Source organism: Hyaena hyaena, unplaced genomic scaffold (genome assembly GCF_003009895.1).
Source record: "Hyaena hyaena isolate Hyena2069 unplaced genomic scaffold, ASM300989v1 scaffold_238, whole genome shotgun sequence".
NCBI lineage: Eukaryota > Metazoa > Chordata > Mammalia > Carnivora > Hyaenidae > Hyaena > Hyaena hyaena.
The window spans coordinates 564,955-586,548 of NW_024080870.1; the positions used below are offsets into that span (position 1 = coordinate 564,955).

At 55.7% G+C, this 21,594-nt stretch overlaps 1 protein-coding gene across 1 annotated transcript in view; it reads left to right on the top strand.

Moving 5' to 3' along the window:
• The window catches only part of ABAT (4-aminobutyrate aminotransferase), an 87,060-nt gene extending 67,478 nt beyond the window's left edge, over window positions 1-19,582 (top strand). Inside the window, exons 7-16 of the mRNA XM_039244352.1 lie at window positions 2,885-2,965; window positions 3,585-3,677; window positions 4,138-4,200; window positions 6,753-6,816; window positions 7,247-7,395; window positions 9,086-9,223; window positions 9,991-10,158; window positions 11,377-11,523; window positions 15,470-15,581; window positions 16,652-19,582. Of these exons, the coding sequence (XP_039100283.1) occupies window positions 2,885-2,965; window positions 3,585-3,677; window positions 4,138-4,200; window positions 6,753-6,816; window positions 7,247-7,395; window positions 9,086-9,223; window positions 9,991-10,158; window positions 11,377-11,523; window positions 15,470-15,581; window positions 16,652-16,773 (1,137 nt within the window). The 3' untranslated portion in view covers window positions 16,774-19,582. The remainder of the gene's footprint in view (window positions 1-2,884; window positions 2,966-3,584; window positions 3,678-4,137; window positions 4,201-6,752; window positions 6,817-7,246; window positions 7,396-9,085; window positions 9,224-9,990; window positions 10,159-11,376; window positions 11,524-15,469; window positions 15,582-16,651) is intronic.
• The last annotated feature ends 2,012 nt before the right edge of the window (window positions 19,583-21,594 follow it).

Genomic DNA, 21,594 nt, shown 5'->3' on the forward strand with positions numbered 1-21,594 from the left:
TGTCTCTCTCTCTCTCTCCTAGAAATAAATAAAAACATTTAAAAAATTTAAAAAACACTATTTCAGGAGCACCTGGGGGGCTCAGTCGGTTAAGTGTCTGACTCTTGACTTCAGCTCGGGTCATGATCTCGCAGTTCCTTGGGATCGAGCCCCACGTCAGGCTCTGATCTGACAGCACTGAGCTTGTGTGGGATTCTCTCTCTCCCTCTCTCTCTGACCCTCCCCGACTTTCATTTCCCTTTTCTTTTCAAATTTGGAGGCCCTGGCTCCCTTGGTCCGTGTTCCTGCTCCCAAGTGACAGGGCAGGGCTGACTGGTCCTTGGCCACCGGACAGATTCACCTCCATGGCCACTGCGCCCCCCTCACTTTCAGGTTACCAGAAGGAAGTGTGTCCGTTTGGAATCAGGCTTCACTGTTGATTTCCTTGCAGAGGGAAATACATCTCTGGACCCACATCTATCAAAATTACAATAAAAACATCAACAGGTAGGGAGTCAGCCGATCTTTCTAACACTGCTTTTCTCACGCTCAGCCCATTCCGCTCCTGGAGGGCTGCAGTCGGCTCCTTGATCAGATCACTCTCCTGAGCCCTGCTCTGGTACAAATTCCAGGGCCACCGCTGCCCCTTAATGCCCTTTCTCCCCATGTTTTTCAAGTATAATTCACATGCAATAAAACGCATCCTCCGTGCTGTATAGCTCTGTGGCTTTCACCAAACACACAGTCATGTAGTCACTGCCAAAATGCAGGCACACCTGGACACCCGCGTTCACAGCAGCACAGTTCCGTTCCCGGGAAGGGGAAGAAACCAGAGTGGCTGGATAAACGAAGTGTGGTCTATGCATGCAATGGAATATTACTGAGCTCCTATAAAGGAAGGGAATTCTGAGCCGTGCTACAACACGGATGAACCCTGAGGACATGACGCTCAGGGAGAGAAGCCGGTCACCAAAGGGAAAACGCTGTGTGATTTCACTTTTGTGAGGGACCCAGAGTTGTGAGACTCACAGAGCCAGAGAGGTAGAGGGTGGTTGCCAGGGCTTGGGGAAGGAGGGAATGGGGACTTAGTGGTTAATGGAGACAGAATGTGAGTTTTGAAAGACGACAAAGTTCTGGAGATGGATGGATGGTGCACAATATCCTTAACACTACTGAACTGTATGCTTATAAATGGTTAAGATGGGGGGCGCCTGGGCAGCTGAGTTGGTTGGGCGTCCCACACCCGCTCAGATCGTGATCTCAAGGTTCCTTGAGTTCAAGCCCTGCATCGGGCTCTGTCCTGACAGCTCGGAGCCTGGTGCCTACTTCAGATTCTGTGTCTCCCTCTCTCTCTGTCCCTCCCCTGTTCATTCTCTGTCTCTCAAAAATAAATTTAAAACTTAAATAAAAAAGAAATTATTAAGATGTTGGGGTGCCTAGAGGCTCAGTCAGTTGAACATCTGACTCTTGATTTGGGCTTAGGTCCTGGCTTCACAGTTCATGGGTTCAAGCCCTGCTTTAGGCTCTGCTCTGACAGTGCGGACCCTGCTTGGGATTCTCTGTTTCCTTCTCTCTCTGCCCTTCCCTTGCTTATTCTTTCTCTCTCTCAAAAATAAACTTAAAAAAAAAAGAAGAAATGATTAAGATGGTAAATTTTATGTTACCTGTTTTTTCTTTTAACCACAATTTTAAAAAATCCAAACAGAGCAATTCATCACCCAGACATTCCCCTAAGCCCATTTGCACTCAGTCTCATCCCAGCCTCTGGCAACCATGAGCTGTTATCTGTCCCTGTGGTTTTTGTCTTTTGTAGAATGTCCTACGAAGAGGACCATACAGTGTGTAACTCTCTTCTTTTTCTTTTTAACGTTTTATTTTTATTTTTTGAGAGAGAGACAGGGCGCAAGCAGGGGAGGGGCAGGGAGAGAGGGAGACACAGAATCCGAAGCAGGCTCCAGGCTCTGAGCTGTCAGCACAGAGCCTGATGTGAGGCTTGGACTCTCAAACCATGAGATCATGACCTGAGCCCAAGTGGGAGGCTTAACCGACCCAGGCGCTCCCAGTGTGTAACTGGCTCTGGGCGCTTTCACTCAGCGCCGTGGCCTTGAGACTCTTCTGTGCTCCTTGTTACAGTGTGCATTGGTAGATTGTTCGTGTCTGTCGCTGCATGGTGTTCCATGGTACGCAGGGACAGTTTACTTATCTTTCCCCCGGCAGAGGGATGTGTGGGTTGTTTCAAGTTTGGGCCAAATAAGAAGAAAACCCACTGTAAACATGCATGTACATTCATGGCTTTGTGCGGATGTGCGCTTCCATTTCACGTAGGTAAATACCTTGGCATGGAATTGCCGAGTGATGTGTGTGTGTGTGTGTGTGTGTGTGTGTGTGTGTGTGTGAGTTCGACGATGTAAGACACTGCCCCGCTTTCTGCTCCCGGAGCAAAACTTGGTTCCGTCCAGCTGTGACCGGGTGTGCTCTGCTCCCTCACCTGTTCCTCCCATGGTCCACTTTTTGTTTTTTAGCCATGACGACGATGGATTGTTAAAATGATCGATATACTTTCATGATAAAATGAGATTGTAATTATAAAATTCTAACTGAATTCTAATTCACAGGAAGTTGCAAAAAACGGTATGACGTGTGCCCCCCCCCCCCCCCCCCCCGCTTCCCACAGTGGTAGGATCTTCTATAACTAGGGCAATACCACGACCAAGAAATGTCACGGGCCTTTTACACCCAGAGCAAGCCCAGGGAGTCTCGGGAAAGCGCAGGGAGGTGGGCCAATCCTGGCCCCTAGGACACACCTTGAGCCCCTATGAAAACACCTGCTGTGAAAAGCCTGGTTGGTCTGTGGTCGGCAGGGAGCGGGTCAGGGAAGTCACCCTCTGTCTCCTGCCTGTTGCAGAGCACTTTCATCAACAGACCTGCCCTGGGAATCCTTCCTCCGGAGAACTTTGTGGAGAAGCTCCGGGAGTCCTTGCTCTCGGTGAGTCCCCAGAGGACACCCCCCCCCCCCACTGCGGGAGGGTAGTGCTGATCTTGGGGAGGCCATGCCAGCAGGCGGAGAGGAGAGGCCCGAGATCCCTAAAGATTCAGGATGTCATGTGTCTCGCTCGGTCTTGCTCTTGTGCTGTTTCTCTCCTGAAGAGCATTTTCAGTGTTCCTTTCGAAGGAAAGGGGCTCCTTGTGCGCAGGAACAAAGGAACCAGGGGAAATGAGTATTTGTTCCACGATAGGAGCTTTGCATGTGATTCAGCCCTCTCCGACGGTTCGGTTTTAGTTGTTATGACGATTCAAGTCCTTCTGAATCTCAACTTCCCACCCATAAAACATGGGCATCTCAGGGGACGACGGCTGCACCGGGGAAGACAGTCTGGACTGTTCTTCTCCATCCCCTCCAGCCCTGGGGCCTTCCTGGCTTCTCCTCCACCCCCTGCAAGAGCCCCGTCCGCTCTCCTCAGTCCCACTGCTCTGGGAGACATTCCCGGTGCCCCCTCTCCAGCCTCCCCCAGCCCAGACTATACCCCCTACAAAGGCCCAGCTCCGGCCAGCGGGAGTCCAGACGGAGCGAGCCCATGAGCCCACGGCTGTTTCCCTCCCTGCAGGTGGCTCCCAAAGGAATGTCCCAGCTCATGACCATGTCCTGCGGCTCCTGCTCCAATGAAAATGCCTTTAAGACCATCTTCATGTGGTACCGGGTGAGGTTTGGGGTGTGAGCAAGTGCACACACACACAGGAGTGCACAGGGCCCCCCGCCCCAGCTCCTAGCCACACACGCACCCCTCGTCCAACCGTTCACCCTGCCTGGTCACCGTCAAAATCCAGAGAGGGTCACCGCCTGGACAGGGCTCTCCAGATGCCCCCTGGGGTGCGGTGCAGAGAGCAAGTTACCAGATGCGACCACACGGGTTCTCCTCGGCCTCACAGACCCCACCCTAGAAGCTCTTGGTTGTTCCAAAGTAATAACACACCTGCGTATCCATCTACTTATTTTGCCACAAGCGTGACGAACAATCTCATGCATTAGTACCCTAAGTGGAACGGTGGGCGTCTCTGGTCAGCCTTGAGAAATCACTTGGGGGGAGGGGTCTGGGTGCAGAGTGGAAACCCCTCGTCCCCCAGAGCGTCAATTAGCTTTTGTCTGTTCTGTTTGGTCAGAGCAAGGAAAGGGGCCAGACGGGTTTCTCCAAAGAGGAACTGGAGACATGCATGATCAACCAGGTGAGTGCAGCGGGCCCTTGGGTCTTGGCCGTGGTTGGGGGTGGGGGAGAGCTTCCACAGCCCCTCCGGCTGGCCCTGGCTGGCCCTGGCCTTCTCAAATAGGAGGTATCGTAGCAGCTCGGTGCCTGTAACCAAATTCCGCACCCAGACTGGGCGCCTCACATGACAGGCATGTATTTCCTCACAGTTCGGGAGGCTGGGGTCCAAGGTCAAGGTCAATTTGGTTCCCTGGGACAGAAACCTGGCTTCTAGATGTTGCCTTCTCATTGTGTCCTCACACTTCTGGGGGCGGGGGTGGGGGGGAGAGCGTGCGAGCGAGCAGGCACTCTGGGGTCTCTTCCTATAAGGACACTGATCCCATCACAGGAGCCCCACCCTATGACCTCATCCAACCCTCATCACCTCCCAGAGGCTTCTCTTCCAAACATCATCACACTGGGGGCGAGGGGGAGAGGGCCTCACACGGGGAAGGACACAGACGTCTGTCCATACCGAGGGGCATGGGCTGAGGGGAGTCCCCCCTGACCATCATCAGTTTCCCAGGACACCTGCCTGACTTTGACTAAGGAGCCTTTAGTGCATTCTCTAGAATAATCTAAAATGTCAACACAAAGGTATGTACAAGGGTGTTCACCCCACTGGTGTTTATAGTCATGATAACCAGAAAAGATTAGAAACCCACCTATATAACCAGCAACAGAGAAAGAGAACTTAAATGTAGGGGTTCCAAATGGAACCCTAGCAGTTCACAGAGGCAGCAAGGAGCCCAGTACTGGAGGCAAGGGGTCGAGATGGGTACATCCCAAGCTGGCCAGCGCACTTCAACCAGAGCAGACCTGTCCTCCCCCATTCAGCGAGCCACCCCCCCAACTTACGATTTGGACAGAAATGTCTGCTGCTTAAAAAAAAAATCGAGAGACACAGAACTCCATTCCCCTGCATACGTCCACGGTATTCTTCAAAAATAGTCACAAAGGGTTCTTGGTCTGGGCAGACACATGCTGTAACTTAGTGAAAACGGTGGAATGTAAATTGCACGGTTGCTGTGCTGTCATCCATGTGAATAAATGCGCAGGAGATCACTGGAAGGAACCCTCACATGTTTACAGGGCTAGCCTCTGGGTGGGAAGATTGGTTTTTTTCATGCTTCCTTAAATGTTTCTGTTCCTAATCCGCCTCTTGCGGGCACATCTACCCAGCCCTTTCTCTGTATACATACACACCTGCGGAAACGTAATTATTTTCTTCTTCTGGCCATCTTTAAAAACACTGGATGGTGCCCTTTCTCTTTCTCATCTGATACCCATGGACATTCTACTCCATCAACACTTTTAAACCCCTTTCCTCACGTTTTAGTGGCTGCATTCGGGGACAAACAAGGAATATGACAGGAGGGTATTCGAGCGTTTGCTGGGTGGGGGGGGGGGGTTCCTGGTGCTCCCGGAGGGTCTCAGGGACCCAGAGGAGATCAGCCAGCCTGAGAAAACAGGCTCTGGGCGCCCTGGTTGGCTCTGCGGTGGTGTCCGCGGTAGTCGGCCTGAAGCAGCTGAAAACCAGTCTCCTTCCCAGGCCAGGTGGAGGGTCAGGAAATACTGCAGCCGTGCCATTCGCTGGGGAGTCCCTGCGTCCCTGCTGAGCCCAGGGAGGCCGCCCGGCCCCTGCCCCCCAGACCCCTTCCAAAGCCCCGGAGCATGTCCGGCGAGACGGCCGTCCGCCTCTTGCCCCGACAGGCACCCGGCCCGCCGGGAGCGGGGGACGCCAGGGCGGTCTGGCGGCGGGAGTTTGCAGAGCCCGTAGACAGGGGCTGACAACTCAACAGCCGCAGCAGCCGGGCAGGTGACGTCAAGGCAGAAGGCAGGTGTCGGGCCCTGGGGCAGTGCGCTTGCCCAGCCTCCGTGCTTGGCCACCTGCTGTTGCCACGGGAAGAAAACGGGCCCAAATGATATGGAATTTGTGAGAAGCCAGAAGTTTAGATCCTTCTTTGAAATCTCTTGATTTAAAAAGTTGGGGGGCACCTGGGTGGCTCAGTCAGTTGAGCGTCCAGCTCTTGATTTCAGCTCAGGTCACAATCTCACGGTTTATGATATCAAGCCTTGAGTCTGGCCCTGCACGGAGTATGGAGCCTGCTTGGGATTCTCTCCTCTCTCTCTCCCCCACTCTCCCCTGCTCGCATTCCTGTGCTCTCTCTCACTCTCAAGAAAAATATATACACATAAAGAAATTAAATTTTTAAAAAATTTACTGGAGTTCCTGGTTGGCTCCGTCAGCAGAACATGTAAACTCTTGATCTCAGGGTTGTCAGTTCAGGCCTCGTGTTGGGTGTGGAGCCTACTTAAAATTTAAGCAAAAAAGGTTCAAAAGAATTTTTACTTTATTGACAAAACCGAACGTCTGTGGGCTGGCCTCTCTGGACCTGGTTTGCAACTTGTCCGTGAGAAGGGACTCCGGTTCTTCTGATGGACTTCTGTGCTCCTCTGGGTGCATGGGGACAACTGTACAGCTCCCCAGCCCTCACAGCGGTGACTGATGTGACCACTGTCTCTTGGTCCTAGGCCCCCGGCTGCCCCGAGTACAGCATCCTCTCCTTCATGGGCGCATTCCACGGGAGGACCCTGGGTAAGGAGGGGACGGTGTGACCCCGAGGTGGCTGTTAGAGTCAGAGCAATGACAGTAGGCGGTCTTGGATCTTCACCTTGGCACTTTGCCACATAGCGTCTCACCGACTCCACAGTTCGGGGTGGGGGGAGGGGGGGTTAGTCCTGCTCTGCAGACACAGAAAGGGAGGCCCAGCAAGGAAGGAACATTCTAAGGCCACCCAGGGGCAGAGCCAGGATTCCGTGCCTTCAAAGCCTGTGCTTCATCTGTGATGAATCAGAAAGCAAAGGGTGCACACGCATGCGCACGTGCACACACAGGCTCACATGAGGCTGCAGCTTCACGATGTTACAGGAGCCGCAGGCAGCGGGCTTCCCTGGGCGTTGCTAGACGTGGCCGGAATTGCCCGTGATCTCCGTTCCAAAGACTGTTCCTCCTCCTCCTCCCCTAGGATGCCTGGCCACCACACACTCCAAAGCTATTCACAAGATCGACATCCCGTCCTTCGACTGGCCCGTTGCGCCGTTCCCGCGGCTGAAATACCCCCTGGAAGAGTTTGTGAACGAGAACCAACAAGAAGAGGCTCGCTGTCTGGAAGAGGTAGCAGCGGGCCCTGCAGACTTCCGCTTCCTGTCTCCGTGCCCTCACCGCCCCCCACCCCCGGGCCCAGCCCCAGGGGACAGCACAGAGTGCGCGGGACCCATGTGGTGCTCCCTGGGAGGGACGTAGGAACAGAGAGGCACTTGAGGAAAGGTACTGGGACACCTTGATTTTTCCACCCGGCATCCGTCACCCCACCTGTGGTACCGATGTCTGTGTGGAAGGTTCCTTGGGGGCAAGCCCGGAGCATATGGCACAGCCCGTAGGAAAAGTGCGTCCACAGGACCCTGTTGTCCCCCACTTCTCCGTCTCCTCCCAAGTCCTCGGGCTCCCTGGGGGCAGTAGTGGGGGCAGCAAGGACTGAGGACCCGGAGCCCCTGCTGCCGGGCCTCTGACACACCTAGCACCCCTCCTTCGATCAGGGCCAAATATTGGGGTTCCATGCTAGACACTGGAAGGATTCCGTTGCTGGGGAAGAGAAACCGGAAACTCCGCAGGTTTGGAGTTTGAGCTCCAGTGAGGCTGCTTTGCAGTCAGTCCCTGGCTAGCGCCCCGGGGAGCCTGGTGCAGCCCCGTGCGCTGGGGATGCGGAGCCACACGCCACACATGTGACTGCAGCGCATCTAGAAATCACGTTTTTGAAAAGTGAAAAGAAGTGGGTAAAATTAATCTTACTACCATTTTATTTTTTTAACATATATTTATTTTGAGGGAAGGAGCAGAGAGGGGGGTGGAGAGAGAGAATCCCAAGCCGGCTCTGTGCTCTGTGGCCCAGCGTGAGCCTCGATCTCACAAACCGCGAGATCATGACCTGAGATGAGATCTAGAGTCAGATGCTCGGGGCACCTGGGTGGCTCAGTCGGTTTAGCGTCCGACTTCGGCTCAGGTCATGATCTCACGGTTCGTGGGCTCAAGCCCCATGTCAGGCTCTGTGCTGACAGCTCAAAGCCTGGAGCCTGCTTCAGATTCTATGTCTCCCTCTCTCTGCCCCTTCCCTGCTCACATTCTCTCTCTCTCAAAAATAAACGTTTTTTAAAGGTGCTTTTCTGATTATTCTGTCACCGTTCAGTTAATTATTTTTCATTCGATTCATTAACATATCACTTATCTACCACCAAGTGTACTCATTTTAGCATCTAGTTCAAAAACTTTTAACAAGTAAATACACTCACATCACACCACTCCGATCAAGGGCATCTTTTCACTTCAGAAAGTTCCCTCTGGTCAATCTGAGAGTCAACCCACGACCCCCACCCCGCTTGGTGACACAACCGATATTGGATCCCTATCACAGTAAGTGAGTTTTGCCACAGATATTTAAACAAATACAGGTCACAGATTCTGCACAGAAGGGACGCTCCCACCAACAGTAACATCACACGAACGATGTAGGAGCGATGGCAGTACCACACGGCAGAGCTCCGCGGCCCTGCAGGCCGGACCCGTGCTGCGCGGTCTCATTCAGCCCTTCTGTGACCCGAGTCCTTAGCTTCTGTCCCCCAGGCACAGCGGCACGCTCACACATGTGGCCGCAAGTGGACGCCACAGTCATTCCCGGAGTGCACACGAACGTGTACTCAGCATCGTTTCGGGGGGTTGCGGAACCCACATCCCCATCTGCGGACGCCTCTCTAGAGCTTCCACCAGCCACACTGACGTCCCCCTCACCCCCACCCTCCCGGGAATGCAGGTGGAGGACCTGATCGTGAAATACCGGAAAAAGAAGAAGACGGTGGCTGGGATCATCGTGGAGCCCATCCAGTCTGAGGGCGGAGACAACCACGCGTCTGACGACTTCTTCCGGAAGCTGAGAGACATCTCCAGGAAGGTGAGTGCACGGGGCCCGGGCTGGATGGGGCTGGGGCTGCTTCCAGTTTGTTTTCCCAGAGCAGAGGTTAGCCGTGGGGTCCCTGTACGCATCCAGGTGGCCAGAGGCTGCCTGGCGGCCTCCCGGGTAGAGGCGTTAAAAAGTAGGGAGGGAGCAAGGGAGGGATTTTTTTCCCCAAAACTCGCTGCGGAAGCCACCTCCACCCGGCAGCGTCTGGGCCAGAGATGCCTGGGAAGTGGGAAGGCCTCAGCCTCCTCCCTTTTCTCTCTAGAGGCCCCGCCTCATCTCTCAGCCGTGCCCAGCAGGTACCAAGTGAGCAGCCATTGTGTTACTGCCGTGTGCCTATTTTAACGTCGTGCACACGGAACTGGCACGTGCAGCCAGCAAGACTGGCTGCTCTCGGCACAGAGCTCAGGAGCTAGCAGTCGGCGCGGGCAGAGCCGGCAGGCAGGCAGGGCAGCGCAGCCTGGAGGGCGCGTCTTGGCCTCTGCTTGGACAGCCAGCCAGCAAGGGAGTCAGCTCGCCGGCTCCAGGCCCGGAGCCAGATGCGGTGTCGCTGTGCTTTGGGGTTCAGGGCGTACTTGACGTCAGGGTTCTGTTCCCGCTCAGCAGTCTGAGGACAAGTCCAAGTTCAGACCTCAGACCCGCCCCCAGCAGAGCTGCCTGGTTTCGCTTCGCACAGCCCGGGAACAGGGGCTTGGCTCACAGGTCCGGGCTGGTTGGCGGCGCCGGGTGTTGATTTCCCTCTTCTCTCCCTTCCTGGGCAGCACGGCTGTGCCTTCCTGGTGGACGAGGTCCAGACCGGAGGGGGCTGCACTGGCAAGTTCTGGGCCCACGAGCACTGGGGCTTGGCTGACCCAGCGGACGTGATGACCTTCAGCAAGAAGATGATGACTGGAGGCTACTTCCACAAGGAGGAGTTCAGGCCCAATGCCGTGAGTAGCAGCCCCGCCCTCCACTCCTCGCTCAGGACCACTTCCTTCTCCAAACCAGGAGCTGAGTGGACACCTGACGGGCCACAGAGGGCTCCTGACACTGTTTTTACCAGTGTAATCAGCCGGCGGCAATGGTCGCCCAGCTGCCTCTGCGGCACGACTGGCTAGCAGCTCACTGTCAGCCTCCTGACTTCTGCGTGCACACGCAGTGTGCACACACACACACACACTCTGCATCGCTGCTGCTGCGGACTGAGCGCTTGCTCTGCGCCTGGCCCCATTCTTAGTATCCTCACGTGCTTGTTTTCCTTACCACAGTCTAACCAAGTCGGTATTATTTTTCTCTTCTAGTTTACTAATGAAGAATCATGTACAGAGAGGCTAGGCAAGGTCTTAAGGTCACACAGCCTGTTAGGTGACAAAGCTCAAACCTGGAGCCCATGCTCTAGACCCCCAAACTGTACTGCCAGATATACATAGGGGTACACACACACTCTTACCAGGGCCCCAGGATCCTTTCTTCTGCCAATCCTGCATGTCGTTTCTACCCTCAAGATTGCCTCATGATCCAAAAATCACTGCTGGAGCTCCAGCCATCACATATCAATTCTAGGCAGTAGGAAGGAAAAAAAGAGGGAAGGACACAGTGGCTACTTTCTTGTCTTTATAAAGCAGCTTTTCCAGAAATCCCACATTTCCATTTCTAACACTTTGATGAAGATCTGGTCAGATGGCCACTCCTGTCTGCAAGGGGAGCTGGGAAGTGTGTTTTAGTTGGCTGCACTGACACCCCGAAAATTCACAGAGGGATAAATCAGGTGGCCCTTGTGGGTCAGACTACCCTCAGTCCACTCCTGACTCCTCCACCTACGGGCTGTACTTTCCCAGGACGGGTCACTTAAGCTCTCAGAACCACGGCTGTCCCTCTATAACTCGAGGAAGTTCAGAGCCAACCGACTCGGGTTCCCTGGGACTGAGGGACCGTCCCCGGCACGGAGCCGCTTGGCCTCCCTGACGGGAGTGCCTGGCCGTGGGGTTGCTGTTCTGGAAAGAATGCAATGAGCCACGATTGCTTGTGGGACCCTCCCTGGCCCTGGGGGGGGCCCCACCGGGTTAGTTCCTCTCCTCCTAAGGGGGGACGGGGTGTGACTGGGTGGAGCGGGCCCCTCAGGGTGAGCCTGCGTGCCAGCCCTGCTGACACCTCATGCCCCCTTCCAGCCGTACCGGATCTTCAACACCTGGCTGGGGGACCCGTCCAAGAACCTGCTGCTGGCCGAGGTCATCAACGTCATCAAGCGGGAGGACCTGCTGAACAACGCCGCCCACGCCGGGAAGGCCCTGCTGACGGGGCTGCTGGACCTCCAGGTGCCCCTCCCCGCCCCCACCCTGGGCCCCCCCCCTCCCCCAGCGCAACATCTGAGCCTGTTCCCTGGGGTCTACCCCACCCCCATCCCCGGTTCCTGAACAGCTGACGCCAGCCAGGTCCCCACATCCGTCCTCTGAGAAGCCTCCCGACACGCCCCCCCTCGCCCTGTGGCCCCCCTCCCTCGTGGGTCCTGCCCTCCACATACTTACCACGCAGCAGCCCTGTGCAGTGGGAGACATGCCGGCCTCAGAAGGGATTTTCAGTGTTGTAGCAGCGAGACTGAGACGGGAGGCCAAGCTGTAGTGATGGGGTTTACTTTAACCCACTCTAGTCATAGTACGGTTTCAGCCTGTCACCAATAGAGGAGATAGGTCATGTGGGTTTTTATATTCCTTGCCTCTTAAAATTGTTTTAAATGTATCTTTATTTTTGAGAGAGAGAGAGAGAGAGGCAGAGTGTGAGCAGGGGAGGGGCAGAGAGAGAGGAAGACAGAATCTGAAGCAGGCTCCAGGTCTGAGCTGTCAGCACAGAGCCCAGTGCGGGGCTCAAACTCAGGAACCGTGAGATCTTGACCTGAGCCGAAGTCGGACACTCAGCACAGGCGCCCCCATATTCCCTGTTATACGAAGACCTGAAATGCAGCCTGTATCTCACACTTACAGTGCGTCTCCACTCGGACTGGCCCCATCTCAGGCCACGTGCAGATCCCGCATGGGACGGCACAGCTCTCTGTTATAACCAGTTGTCTTCATATGTATACTGCCTGACCCCGCCCACCCCCCCACCCCAACCCACGTGCACGCATGACTCTCTCGGACAGGGCGTGGGCTGCCCGGAGCCACGGTGCTTGCGGGACTGGCCCGTCCAGCCCAGGAGTTGGAGGACCTCCAGATGGCTGGTCACAAGGAGCCCCTCTGCCAGGGATCCGGAGGATCTAGTCACCCGTGACCTGAGCAGAGCCACCAAGGGGTGGCGGCAGCGGGGGCGGTGAAGGAGGGTCGGTTGGCAGTAGTGACAGCTTCCAATTATTGAGTGCCTGCTGTATGTATGCCCTGCCTGTAACAGGACCTGTCATACACTCGGGTTAAGTCTGGCAGGGATGCTGTGAGCGATACCCCTTGATGTTCCAGTTTTGCAGACGAGGCATCTGAGGCATGAGCCGTTATGTTTGTCCAGTAGCTTCCATAAGGCAGCCCTGGGGTAGGCACCTGATTCTGGTGGACTTCAGAGTCTATGTTCTTTGCCAGCGTTTTCCTGTCTGATGTAATCAGGAACCTAGTAATAATCATTATTTCCATTAATTGAGAACTTGCTCAGTCTGAGGCCCGAGGGGGGCGAGGGAGCGGCAGGCACAGGACTTGGTTCCAGACACAGGGCAGTGGCAGGAGCTCTGGGGACCCCACCTCCACACCCCAAGGCAGGGATGTCAGATTTAACGAATCTGAACAGGACTCCCAGCTAAATTTGAAAAACAGCAACAGACTTTTTTTTAAGTATAAGTATATCCCATGTGCCATTTGGGACATACTTATACTAAATTATAGATTGTTGATCTGAAATTCAGATTTAACTGGGTGTCCTGTATTTTTTCTGGCACCCCTAGCTCACAACAGTTTGAAATTAGGAAAACCTAATTATCCTCATTTTCTGCACTTGATCTTAGCCAAAAGGCCGAGAAATTATATTTATCCTCATTTTCCGGATGAGAAAAGGGAAACCCGGGGAGGGGGGTGGCGGTGAGCAGCAGCCAGGAGGCCAGGCTTTAACCCCGGTTCCGCCTGACTGCAGAGACACTGCAGGGGTCACATGTGGCTGCTCGAACAGCTGAGGCCTTCCAGTGGGTGTGGTGCAGGGGTTCTGCGTGGAGTTCTTTTCTCTTCTCTTGGGCTGGATTCAGACTTAAGCTGGCAGCTGGGCGGGGTCCAGGTATACACGGCAGGCGTGGACGTGTGCCCCTGTGACTGCCCCGGCACAGCAAGGCCCAGGGCTGCTAGAGCGCCGGAGGTGTTTTCTCTGTAGGTCTCTTAAATGTCCCAGTTACTGCCACCCATCCTGAGTCATGAGCACGGGTGCTGGAGGGCCAGGCAACTTCAGAGTCCCCTGCTTTGAAGAGGGGGGTGCATGGTGTTACCCAAGAGGTTTCAAGATGCAAGACGGTGCCACGGTAAGGGTTCTGCGAAGACATCCCAGAGCATCCCAGAGCCAACCCGTGGCAGCCCCACTGGCCCATGTAAAGGGATGGAGACCGTCGGGTCCCTAGCAAGGCCTCACAAAGCCACAGGCAAGGGGGAGTTGGGGTTACAGAATACCCGAAAAGAGTGGGTGAAAGAGAAGAGCGCCTGCAGGGATGGGGCAACAGTCGAGGCTCCCCCGTGTGGAGGGGAGGGAGGAGCTCCACGTCCCACACCGATTAATCAAGCCAGCGGCCACTAGACACGCGCGCATGTGTGCGTGTGTCCAGGCGTCTGAACAGATGAGACCTCGTCCCCAGAGACCACACTCGGCTGGAAGAGAGGAGCGTGTTCCGAGTGCTGGCTCCCAGCACCCAGCAGGGGCCAGAACAAGCAGAGGGAGTGCTGGAGCGACTTCTGAGCCTCAGTTTCCCCACCTGCACATCTCAAGTAGTCCCTTCTCCGCTGGTGGAGTAGGATTCAAGTCCACGAGTGGCACATAGATGGGCCTCTGTTGCCACCGGAATGTGGCTCTGTGTCCACTCTCTACCACGGGGCTGCAGCGAGATGACATTTGCCCCCCAGCTCTGCCCCCACTGCCCTGGAGTCACTTGGGCTCATCCAAGCCCTGGTCATTGTCCTCTGCATGAACAATGGAGCAGGGAAGGACCAAGCTCTTCCACGCCAAGTGACCGTGTTACTTCCTCAGGCTTCTGGAGCACACGAGCACAAACTGGGTGGTCTAAGTCAAGAATTCATTCTCTGGACACGTGGGTGGCCCGCTCGCTTTGGCGTCTAACTTTGGCTCAGGTCATGATCTCACAGGAGTTCGAGCCCTGCATCGGACTCTGTGCTGACAACGCAGAGCCAGGAGCGTCTTTTGGTTTCTGGGTCTCCCTCTCTCTCTGCCCCTCCCCTGCTTGCTCTGTGTGTCTCTCTCTCAAAGGAAAAAAAAGAATTCATTTTCTTACCATTCTGGAGACCACAGGTGTGAGATCAAGAGAGCAGTGTGCATGCTGACTGGCTGGAGGCTTGGGCAGGGGAGAGCCCATGCCACGTCTCTGTCCCAGCTCCTGGTGGCCCGCAGGCCTTGCGTCCTTGGGACCACGGGTGCCCCATTCCAGCCTCTGCCCCCACTGTTCCCCTGGGTGCCTGTGTCTCTGCCCAGATTTCACTCTTATAAGGACGCAAGTCCTTGGAGTTAGAGCCCACCCTAGGCCAGCATGACGTCCTTTTAACCTAATTGCATCAGCAAACTCTATTCCAAAGTAAGGTTCTCTTTGCACGGTCCAGGTTGACCTGAATTCGGGGAGGGGGCACTGCTCAGCCCAAGACAGCTCCCACCCTTAGACCCTGCAGTGAGGCTGAGCTGCTTCTAGAAGAACCACCGCTTTTCTAGAAATGCACTGATAAGATGACTGATGTGTCCTGAGCACCTGCCCGGTGCGAGGCCCTGCACTTTACGCTGGGATCTCCTCTCAGTAAATCCCCACCGTGGCCCCTGGGGGGCAGTAGCATTCACATCCTTCAGTTTGCAGAAGAGGAAACTGAGGCTGGGGCCCCTTACGTGACTGGCCCATGGGTGTCCAAGGCAAAAGAGGCAGAGCAGGCTTTGAACCCAGGACTGGAGGTCTCCAGAGCCCAAGCCTGTGACCCCGTGGCCGTCCTGGGCACCCCTGCAAAGGCCCGAAGGCCAGACCCTGGGGAGCATTTGAGGGACCCCCCAGCTGCTGCGCGGGTGACGGGCTGATGCCGCCCTGTTCCCCCGCTGCAGGCCCGGTACCCCCAGTTCATCAGCAGGGTGAGAGGACGAGGCACCTTTTGCTCCTTTGACACTCCGGACGAGTCCATACGGAATAAGCTCGTTTCACTGGCCAGAAACAAAGGTAAGGAGGCCGAGCCCCATCAGGAGCACCACTCACCTGGTGCGGGCGCTGCAGGGCAGGGGTCGGCAGGGGACTGGAGACCGTCCGGTCCGAGTGCTCCTTCTTGAGAGAGCGAGAGCGTGGGCAGTGGGATTTCCTTATGCATTTATTCACTCGATAGATGTTCAGTGAGAAGGTGAGCGGCAGTGACACAGGAGAGAATAATCAGGAGCATCATCTAGAGCATGGGGCCCCTCCTTCACGGCGCTCCTGCTGTGCCAGGAAGGGGACGTGGAACGCAGCATGTCACAAGCCATCGGCTGCACTTGTGCACCCTGGGAGGGAGGGAAAGGGATAAGGATGGAATCGCTGGGGGAGGGGTCGAGACGAGGAAATCGGGGGAGGCTTCCTTGGGGAAAAGGCATTCTTACCTGAAGTCTGGCCACGTGAGCAGCGGTTGGCCAGGTGAAGGTGGCGAGGGGCATTTGGGTGGAGGGAAGGATGGAGCCAAGAGGCACGGAAGCCTCTGGAGAGAAGTGTGAGGAGGGGCTGCCGGGTGCACCTTGTGTTGACCGTGGAACGCGGGCGAGAGGCCGGGCTGCTTCCTGGGAGCCGTGGGGAGAGGCTCGGTGCCGTGAAGTGGGGCGCGCAGAGGGCTGATGTGTGGCAGGCACTGCTCCGTGCCAGGATCCCCGAGGGGAAGGGGTGACGCGCCCGCTCTTCTCAGTGACAAGCAGAGTTTCGGAGGCGCGGTGAGACCTTGGCCAGGGCGCCCTTGGAGGTCAGCAGGTCCGTTGTTCCCGGGGGACAGCCTGCCCTGCGCACGCGCTGCCCCCCTGCACCTGTGCCACTCACCCCTTCGCTTCCCTCCCCCCTGGCCCCGCCACCAGCTCCTGGAAGGCAGGGGCTTTGCCTCTGGACTCGGATCCCAGTGGGCCCCGTTCAGGGTCAGCAGAGCAGGAGTTGGAGGTGGGAGGGAGGGAGAGAAGGGGGGTGTGGAAGGACAGATGGACAGACGGAAGACACCCCGCGTGTGCGCGCGTGCGGCTCTGAGCCCAGGCGGCTGACGGCCCTCCTGCGTCCGCTTTCAGGCGTGGTGCTGGGAGGCTGCGGGGACAAATCCATCCGGTTCCGCCCCACTCTGGTCTTCAGGGACCACCACGCGCACCTGTTCCTCAATATCTTCAGCGACATCTTAGCCGACTTCAAGTAAAGAAGCCATCTCCACCGCGCTCTGAGACAGCCCGATCTCAACAGTTGTCAAATCGATTAGTTTGCCTAATTCATGTTTTCACTTAAAGGATCAGAGGCGAATGCGCAACCTGAAGGGTTCTTTGCGGGAAGGGGATGTTTGTGGTGGCTTGGGGTGGGGGACAGGGGGAGGGGGTGGGTGGGAGGCGCTGGCTTTGATTCTCCTCCCTGCGGAGCCGATGATGCACATTGGTGTAAGCCCAGAAATTCTGCTTGAGCCCTGGACGTAGTCTCGGGCACGGCCATGAGGTTCTGGCCGTATATCTGCCCACCTTGACCCCAGCTGTTTCTTTGGAAGCCAGGCAAGGGAAATGACAGCTGGCCCCGGGACTTCTTGGCTCCGGTCCCTCTCAAGTGCCATATTCTGTGACTGAGGATGCTGAGCCCCCCACCCCGTGCAGACATGCTCTCCCGTCCCGCCCGGCCCTGCTGCTCCCGGACCAGGTCCCACGCACAGTTCGGTGAAGGACAGGACAGATCAACGAGGGCAGGAGAGGGAGGACATTAGCAGTGAGCTGCGGTGTGGGGAGGGGTCCTGTGGCCTCCTTATGACCGGGGCCCCCTGCTCAGCGCAGGGACCCTCTGAATTGTGAGTCCTGTCCTTGACGGGCCGTTGCCTCGGAGAATCTCTGTGCCGGCATCACTGGCCCTTCTTACTCACCAACCTTGTGTTCCCCACGCTCTGTCCCCTGTTAAAGTGAACCCAGACGTCTGGCCGGGGCGGGGCGGGCGGGACTGCTGCCTGAGCATCGAAGGGGACACACGGGAGCCAGAAGGTCAGAAGCACAAGCGCGTCTCCCAGGAGCCGCAGAGCCCCCCTCCTCCTGTCCCCTCCGGGACATCTGGGGTCCGGCCTGCGGACCCCTCACCCAGGGGCTCTCTCTCTAGCTTCCTCTGTCCCACCCCCGCCCCGCTTCTGAGCGGCCCTGGCGGGGACTCCATCACAGGCAGTTTCTTCTCGAGGGAAAAGCATGGCGAACGCCAGGCGCCAGAGCTCCCGCTCATTCAGGGCGGCTTCCGGATGAGAGCCTCTCCTAACGCAAAAGAGCGTGCAGACTGCTGGGCGGGTGATAGTTCAGGGCTTCGTTGGCCTGTGGCCGAGGCCACGGGGCCTCTTCTGGAGGCCAGGCGTTCTTGGGACTGATTGGACTTCAGGTGCCCCTAAGGAGAGCCTCTGGCTGTCCCGCAGCTGTGCTGCTCTTCCCCCCGCCCCCCTGCCACCCCGGCTGCCTGTCGCAGGACACGCGCCTGTCAAGGTTCCCCGTTCCGCACTTTGCTCTTTCAATAACTAATCGGCCAAAGAACTCAAAACGGTTGGTTTTCTTGGTTTCGTGTTGCGTGTCAGGCTGTTTGCTCCACCAGCAAAATGGAGGCATCTGCCTCTCTCTCTTGCCGCGTGTGGCTCATCTGCATACTCGTCTGTTTATCTGGTCACTCCTTCATGGAGCTGCCCCCACGTCCCCACCCCAGGCCCGGTGTGAAGCACTAGCAACACAGGGGGAAATACAGCGTGGTCCCTGCTCTCGAGGGACTCACATGTCATCCGGGACAACAGACTCTTAACCAGCAGTCAAAGCAGAGGGGCAGGCACTGTGCCGGGAAATCAGAGGGAGTGCCCATCGGGGGCGGGAGGCTTCAGGGGGAAGGGACATTCAAGCAGGGTTTTGCAGAACGAGCAAGAGTTCTCCAAGCAGTCAAGGCGAGGAAGAGTGTCACAGAAAAGGGAACAGTGCGCTCAAGGACAGACACATCAGTCCACAGTCTCGCAACTTTCACTGGGGATCCACATCCCCACTATCCCAAGATTCAAGACCTTGCTCAACAAGCCAGATGCAAACCAAACCATAATTCATTTATTGGCGTAAGGATGCTTTCTCTGGAGAACTTTCACACTGGGTGCAAATAGTAAGGTTCCTGAAGCCCCAAAGGCCTCCGAGCCAGGCACGACCCAGAACCTGGGCACTCTCGGTGGAGTCAATGCCCAGAGACATTTTGTTCTCTCCCACGGGGCAGTCGTGGAGAAATGAAGTCGTTTTGTCAGGGAAGTCGTTTCCAGACTTACTCACTCCTTACCAAGGGAAGTTACTTCTCATGAAACTCTTTAAGCCATTTAGCAACACGTTCCTGTTGGCTCAGGGCACGTTAGGAGTTCTGAGGCATCGTCTCTTCGGGGTGGGGGCATCTAGCTGGAAGAATTTCAAGGAAGAAGACACTCAGCAGGGCTCAAGATGGTAGAAGCTAGGGAGAGGTGCGTAAAAATGGGGAGCCCTGCCGGCAGGTTGCTGTCCGGGGCTGGGCCCGCGGAGTGCGTCTGTGGCCGACGGCCTGGGAATGAATCCATCTGCCATCAGTGCTGTAGACTTTAGTGACGATCTCTAGCAAGTGTTTTACAGAAGACAAGGTCCTGTAATAGCAAGTCTGAGCACATCCTCACTTTTATTATAAATGTTTTTTTATAATTTTTACTGACAGTGACCATGCAAAATTGTGCACATTAAAACATCTTGTGTACCTATACCTATCTCTATACATATATATAAATAAACGTACACATATATCAGCTCATGGTAGACAACCATAGCTAGGGAGCATCGCCCACTTACGCATCCACATCTTGTTTACAGTATTCTGTTGACAGTGCCAATAATGATAGAGAAGTTAATGTGTCACGATGTAACTGATAATGACCGTACGCACAATTTCGTGAAATTAAATCTGTTTCCTGTGTTAATCAGCGTTCTTAAATTTAAAAAAAAAATTTATAATGGAAACATCAGAGTGAATGTGTCCTTTTTGGGTTTGGAAACAGCTTCATTAAATACTTGACAGGCACACAGTAAGCACCTACTGTATACCTCTTAGGGAGGTCTTGCCGGGGCTTATGCTCTACCTACACAAGTCGGCCTGGATTCAGGGCGCACTGTGAGGCCATGATTTTCACCAGACGTCATGAAGGACTTACCGTGTGACGGGGGCACAGGGAGGGACGAGCCGCAGCCCTTATGCCCGGCTCACCTTCCGTGGGGCAGAGGTGACAGCAGCCCAGCGCAGGGACCGCAACACGGGCAGACCCTGGGTGCCGCCAACGCACAAAGGGCGGGCCCCGAGCTGGGGTGGAAGTTGGGTCCCCGAGTTTCCTCTTCAAAGTCCAGCAGGAACTGCACCAGCCACTCAGAGGCAGGACGGAAGGCACCCCAGTTCCGGGGGCACCGAGGCAGGTGAGGGCAGGCAGCCGCAGCGTGGGTCAGAGAGGGACGGCGAGAGCCACAGACTGAAGAAACGAGCAGGGATGGGCCCCCGACGACCTTGGGGCCGTGCTGAGAGGCTCGGGGTGTCCATGCAGGGGCGCAGGCACCGCAGGCTCCACACGCCGAGTGCTCGCGTGAGGGTCGGAGAGACCGAGACGCCAGTCAGGAGTGTCCAAGACCCAACCTGGACGGGGACCGTGGGCTCCTGCGTCTGTCAGCGGCCCCGTGTGGCTCTGCCTTCTCTCACCTGCAAAATGCATGGTTTCCCACGCCCCTCCCTCCTTGGACGTTCCCGGTGTCTATGAGATGATCGTGGAAGGCAGGGTTTACTATTACACGTGATTTTTAGGGGCGCCAGGGTGGTGGGCCAGTCAGTTCAGTGTCCGATTCTTGGTTTCGGGTCAGGTCTTGATCTCATGGTTTGTTGAGTTTGAGCCCCGTGTCTGCTTCTGTGCTGACAGCTCAGAGGCTGGAACCTGCTTCAGATTCTGTGTCTCCCTCTGTCTCTGCCCCTCCCCCACTCGCACTCTGTCTCTCTCTGTCTCTCAAAAATAAACATTAAAAAAATGTTTTTAATAATCACATATAGTAACAATTATTGTTTGTTGACCATCTTCTGTATGCAAGCAGAGGCTACATGTGCTGTATAATTTTCATGATGAACCTATGAGCTGTGTATTTGTGTGTCTACTTTTTTCTTTTTTTAATAATTTTTGAGACAGAGAGAGTGTGAGTGGTGGAGGGACACATAGAGAGGGAGACATAGAAGCAGGCTCCAGGTTCTGAGCTGTCAGCACAGAGCCCAATGCAGAGCTCAAACCCATGACTGTGAGATCATGACCTGAGCCAAAGTCGAACGAACGCTTAGCCAACCGAGCCCCCCAGGCGCCCTGTGTGTGCCCACCTTTAAGATGAGGAAACAAGCTCAGAGAGGTCAGGGGAACCTGCCCCAGACCACACAGCTTGGGAGCCAGGGTTTGAAACACAGACGTAGGAGAGACGACACATTAGTGTATAAACTGATGTGTGTGCGCAGTCAGCTTGGGATTGGGTGAAGGCAGGGGCTGTGCTCCACCCCAGGACCTTTCTCACAGCCAGGCCGACTGTCAGTCTGGGACAGGCAGTCTCCCCTGGTCGGCATCAGCATGAGCTCTTAACGTACCTTCTTAGAGTGGGTGATCGGAAGGCACCAAAACCTCCAGGTCACATACCCCTAGTTACAAACAGTCACTGTGGGGCCCCTGAGTGGCTCTGTTGGTTGAGCGTCTGACTCTTGATTTTGGTTCAAGTCGTGAACTGAGGGTCGTGGGATGGAGCCCCGTGTCAGGCTCTGCACTGGGCGTGGAGCCTGCTTGGGATTCTTTCTCTCTCTCCCTGTGCCCCTCTCCCCTGCTTGTTCTCATTCTCTCTCTCTCTCTGTCTCTCTCTCAAAAATAAAAATAAGTAAAGCCAGTCACTATTTCCTATTTTCTGTTCTCCTTCCACGCTGGGGAGGCAGGATACGGCAGTGGTGTGACCTAACTCTGCCGCTTTCT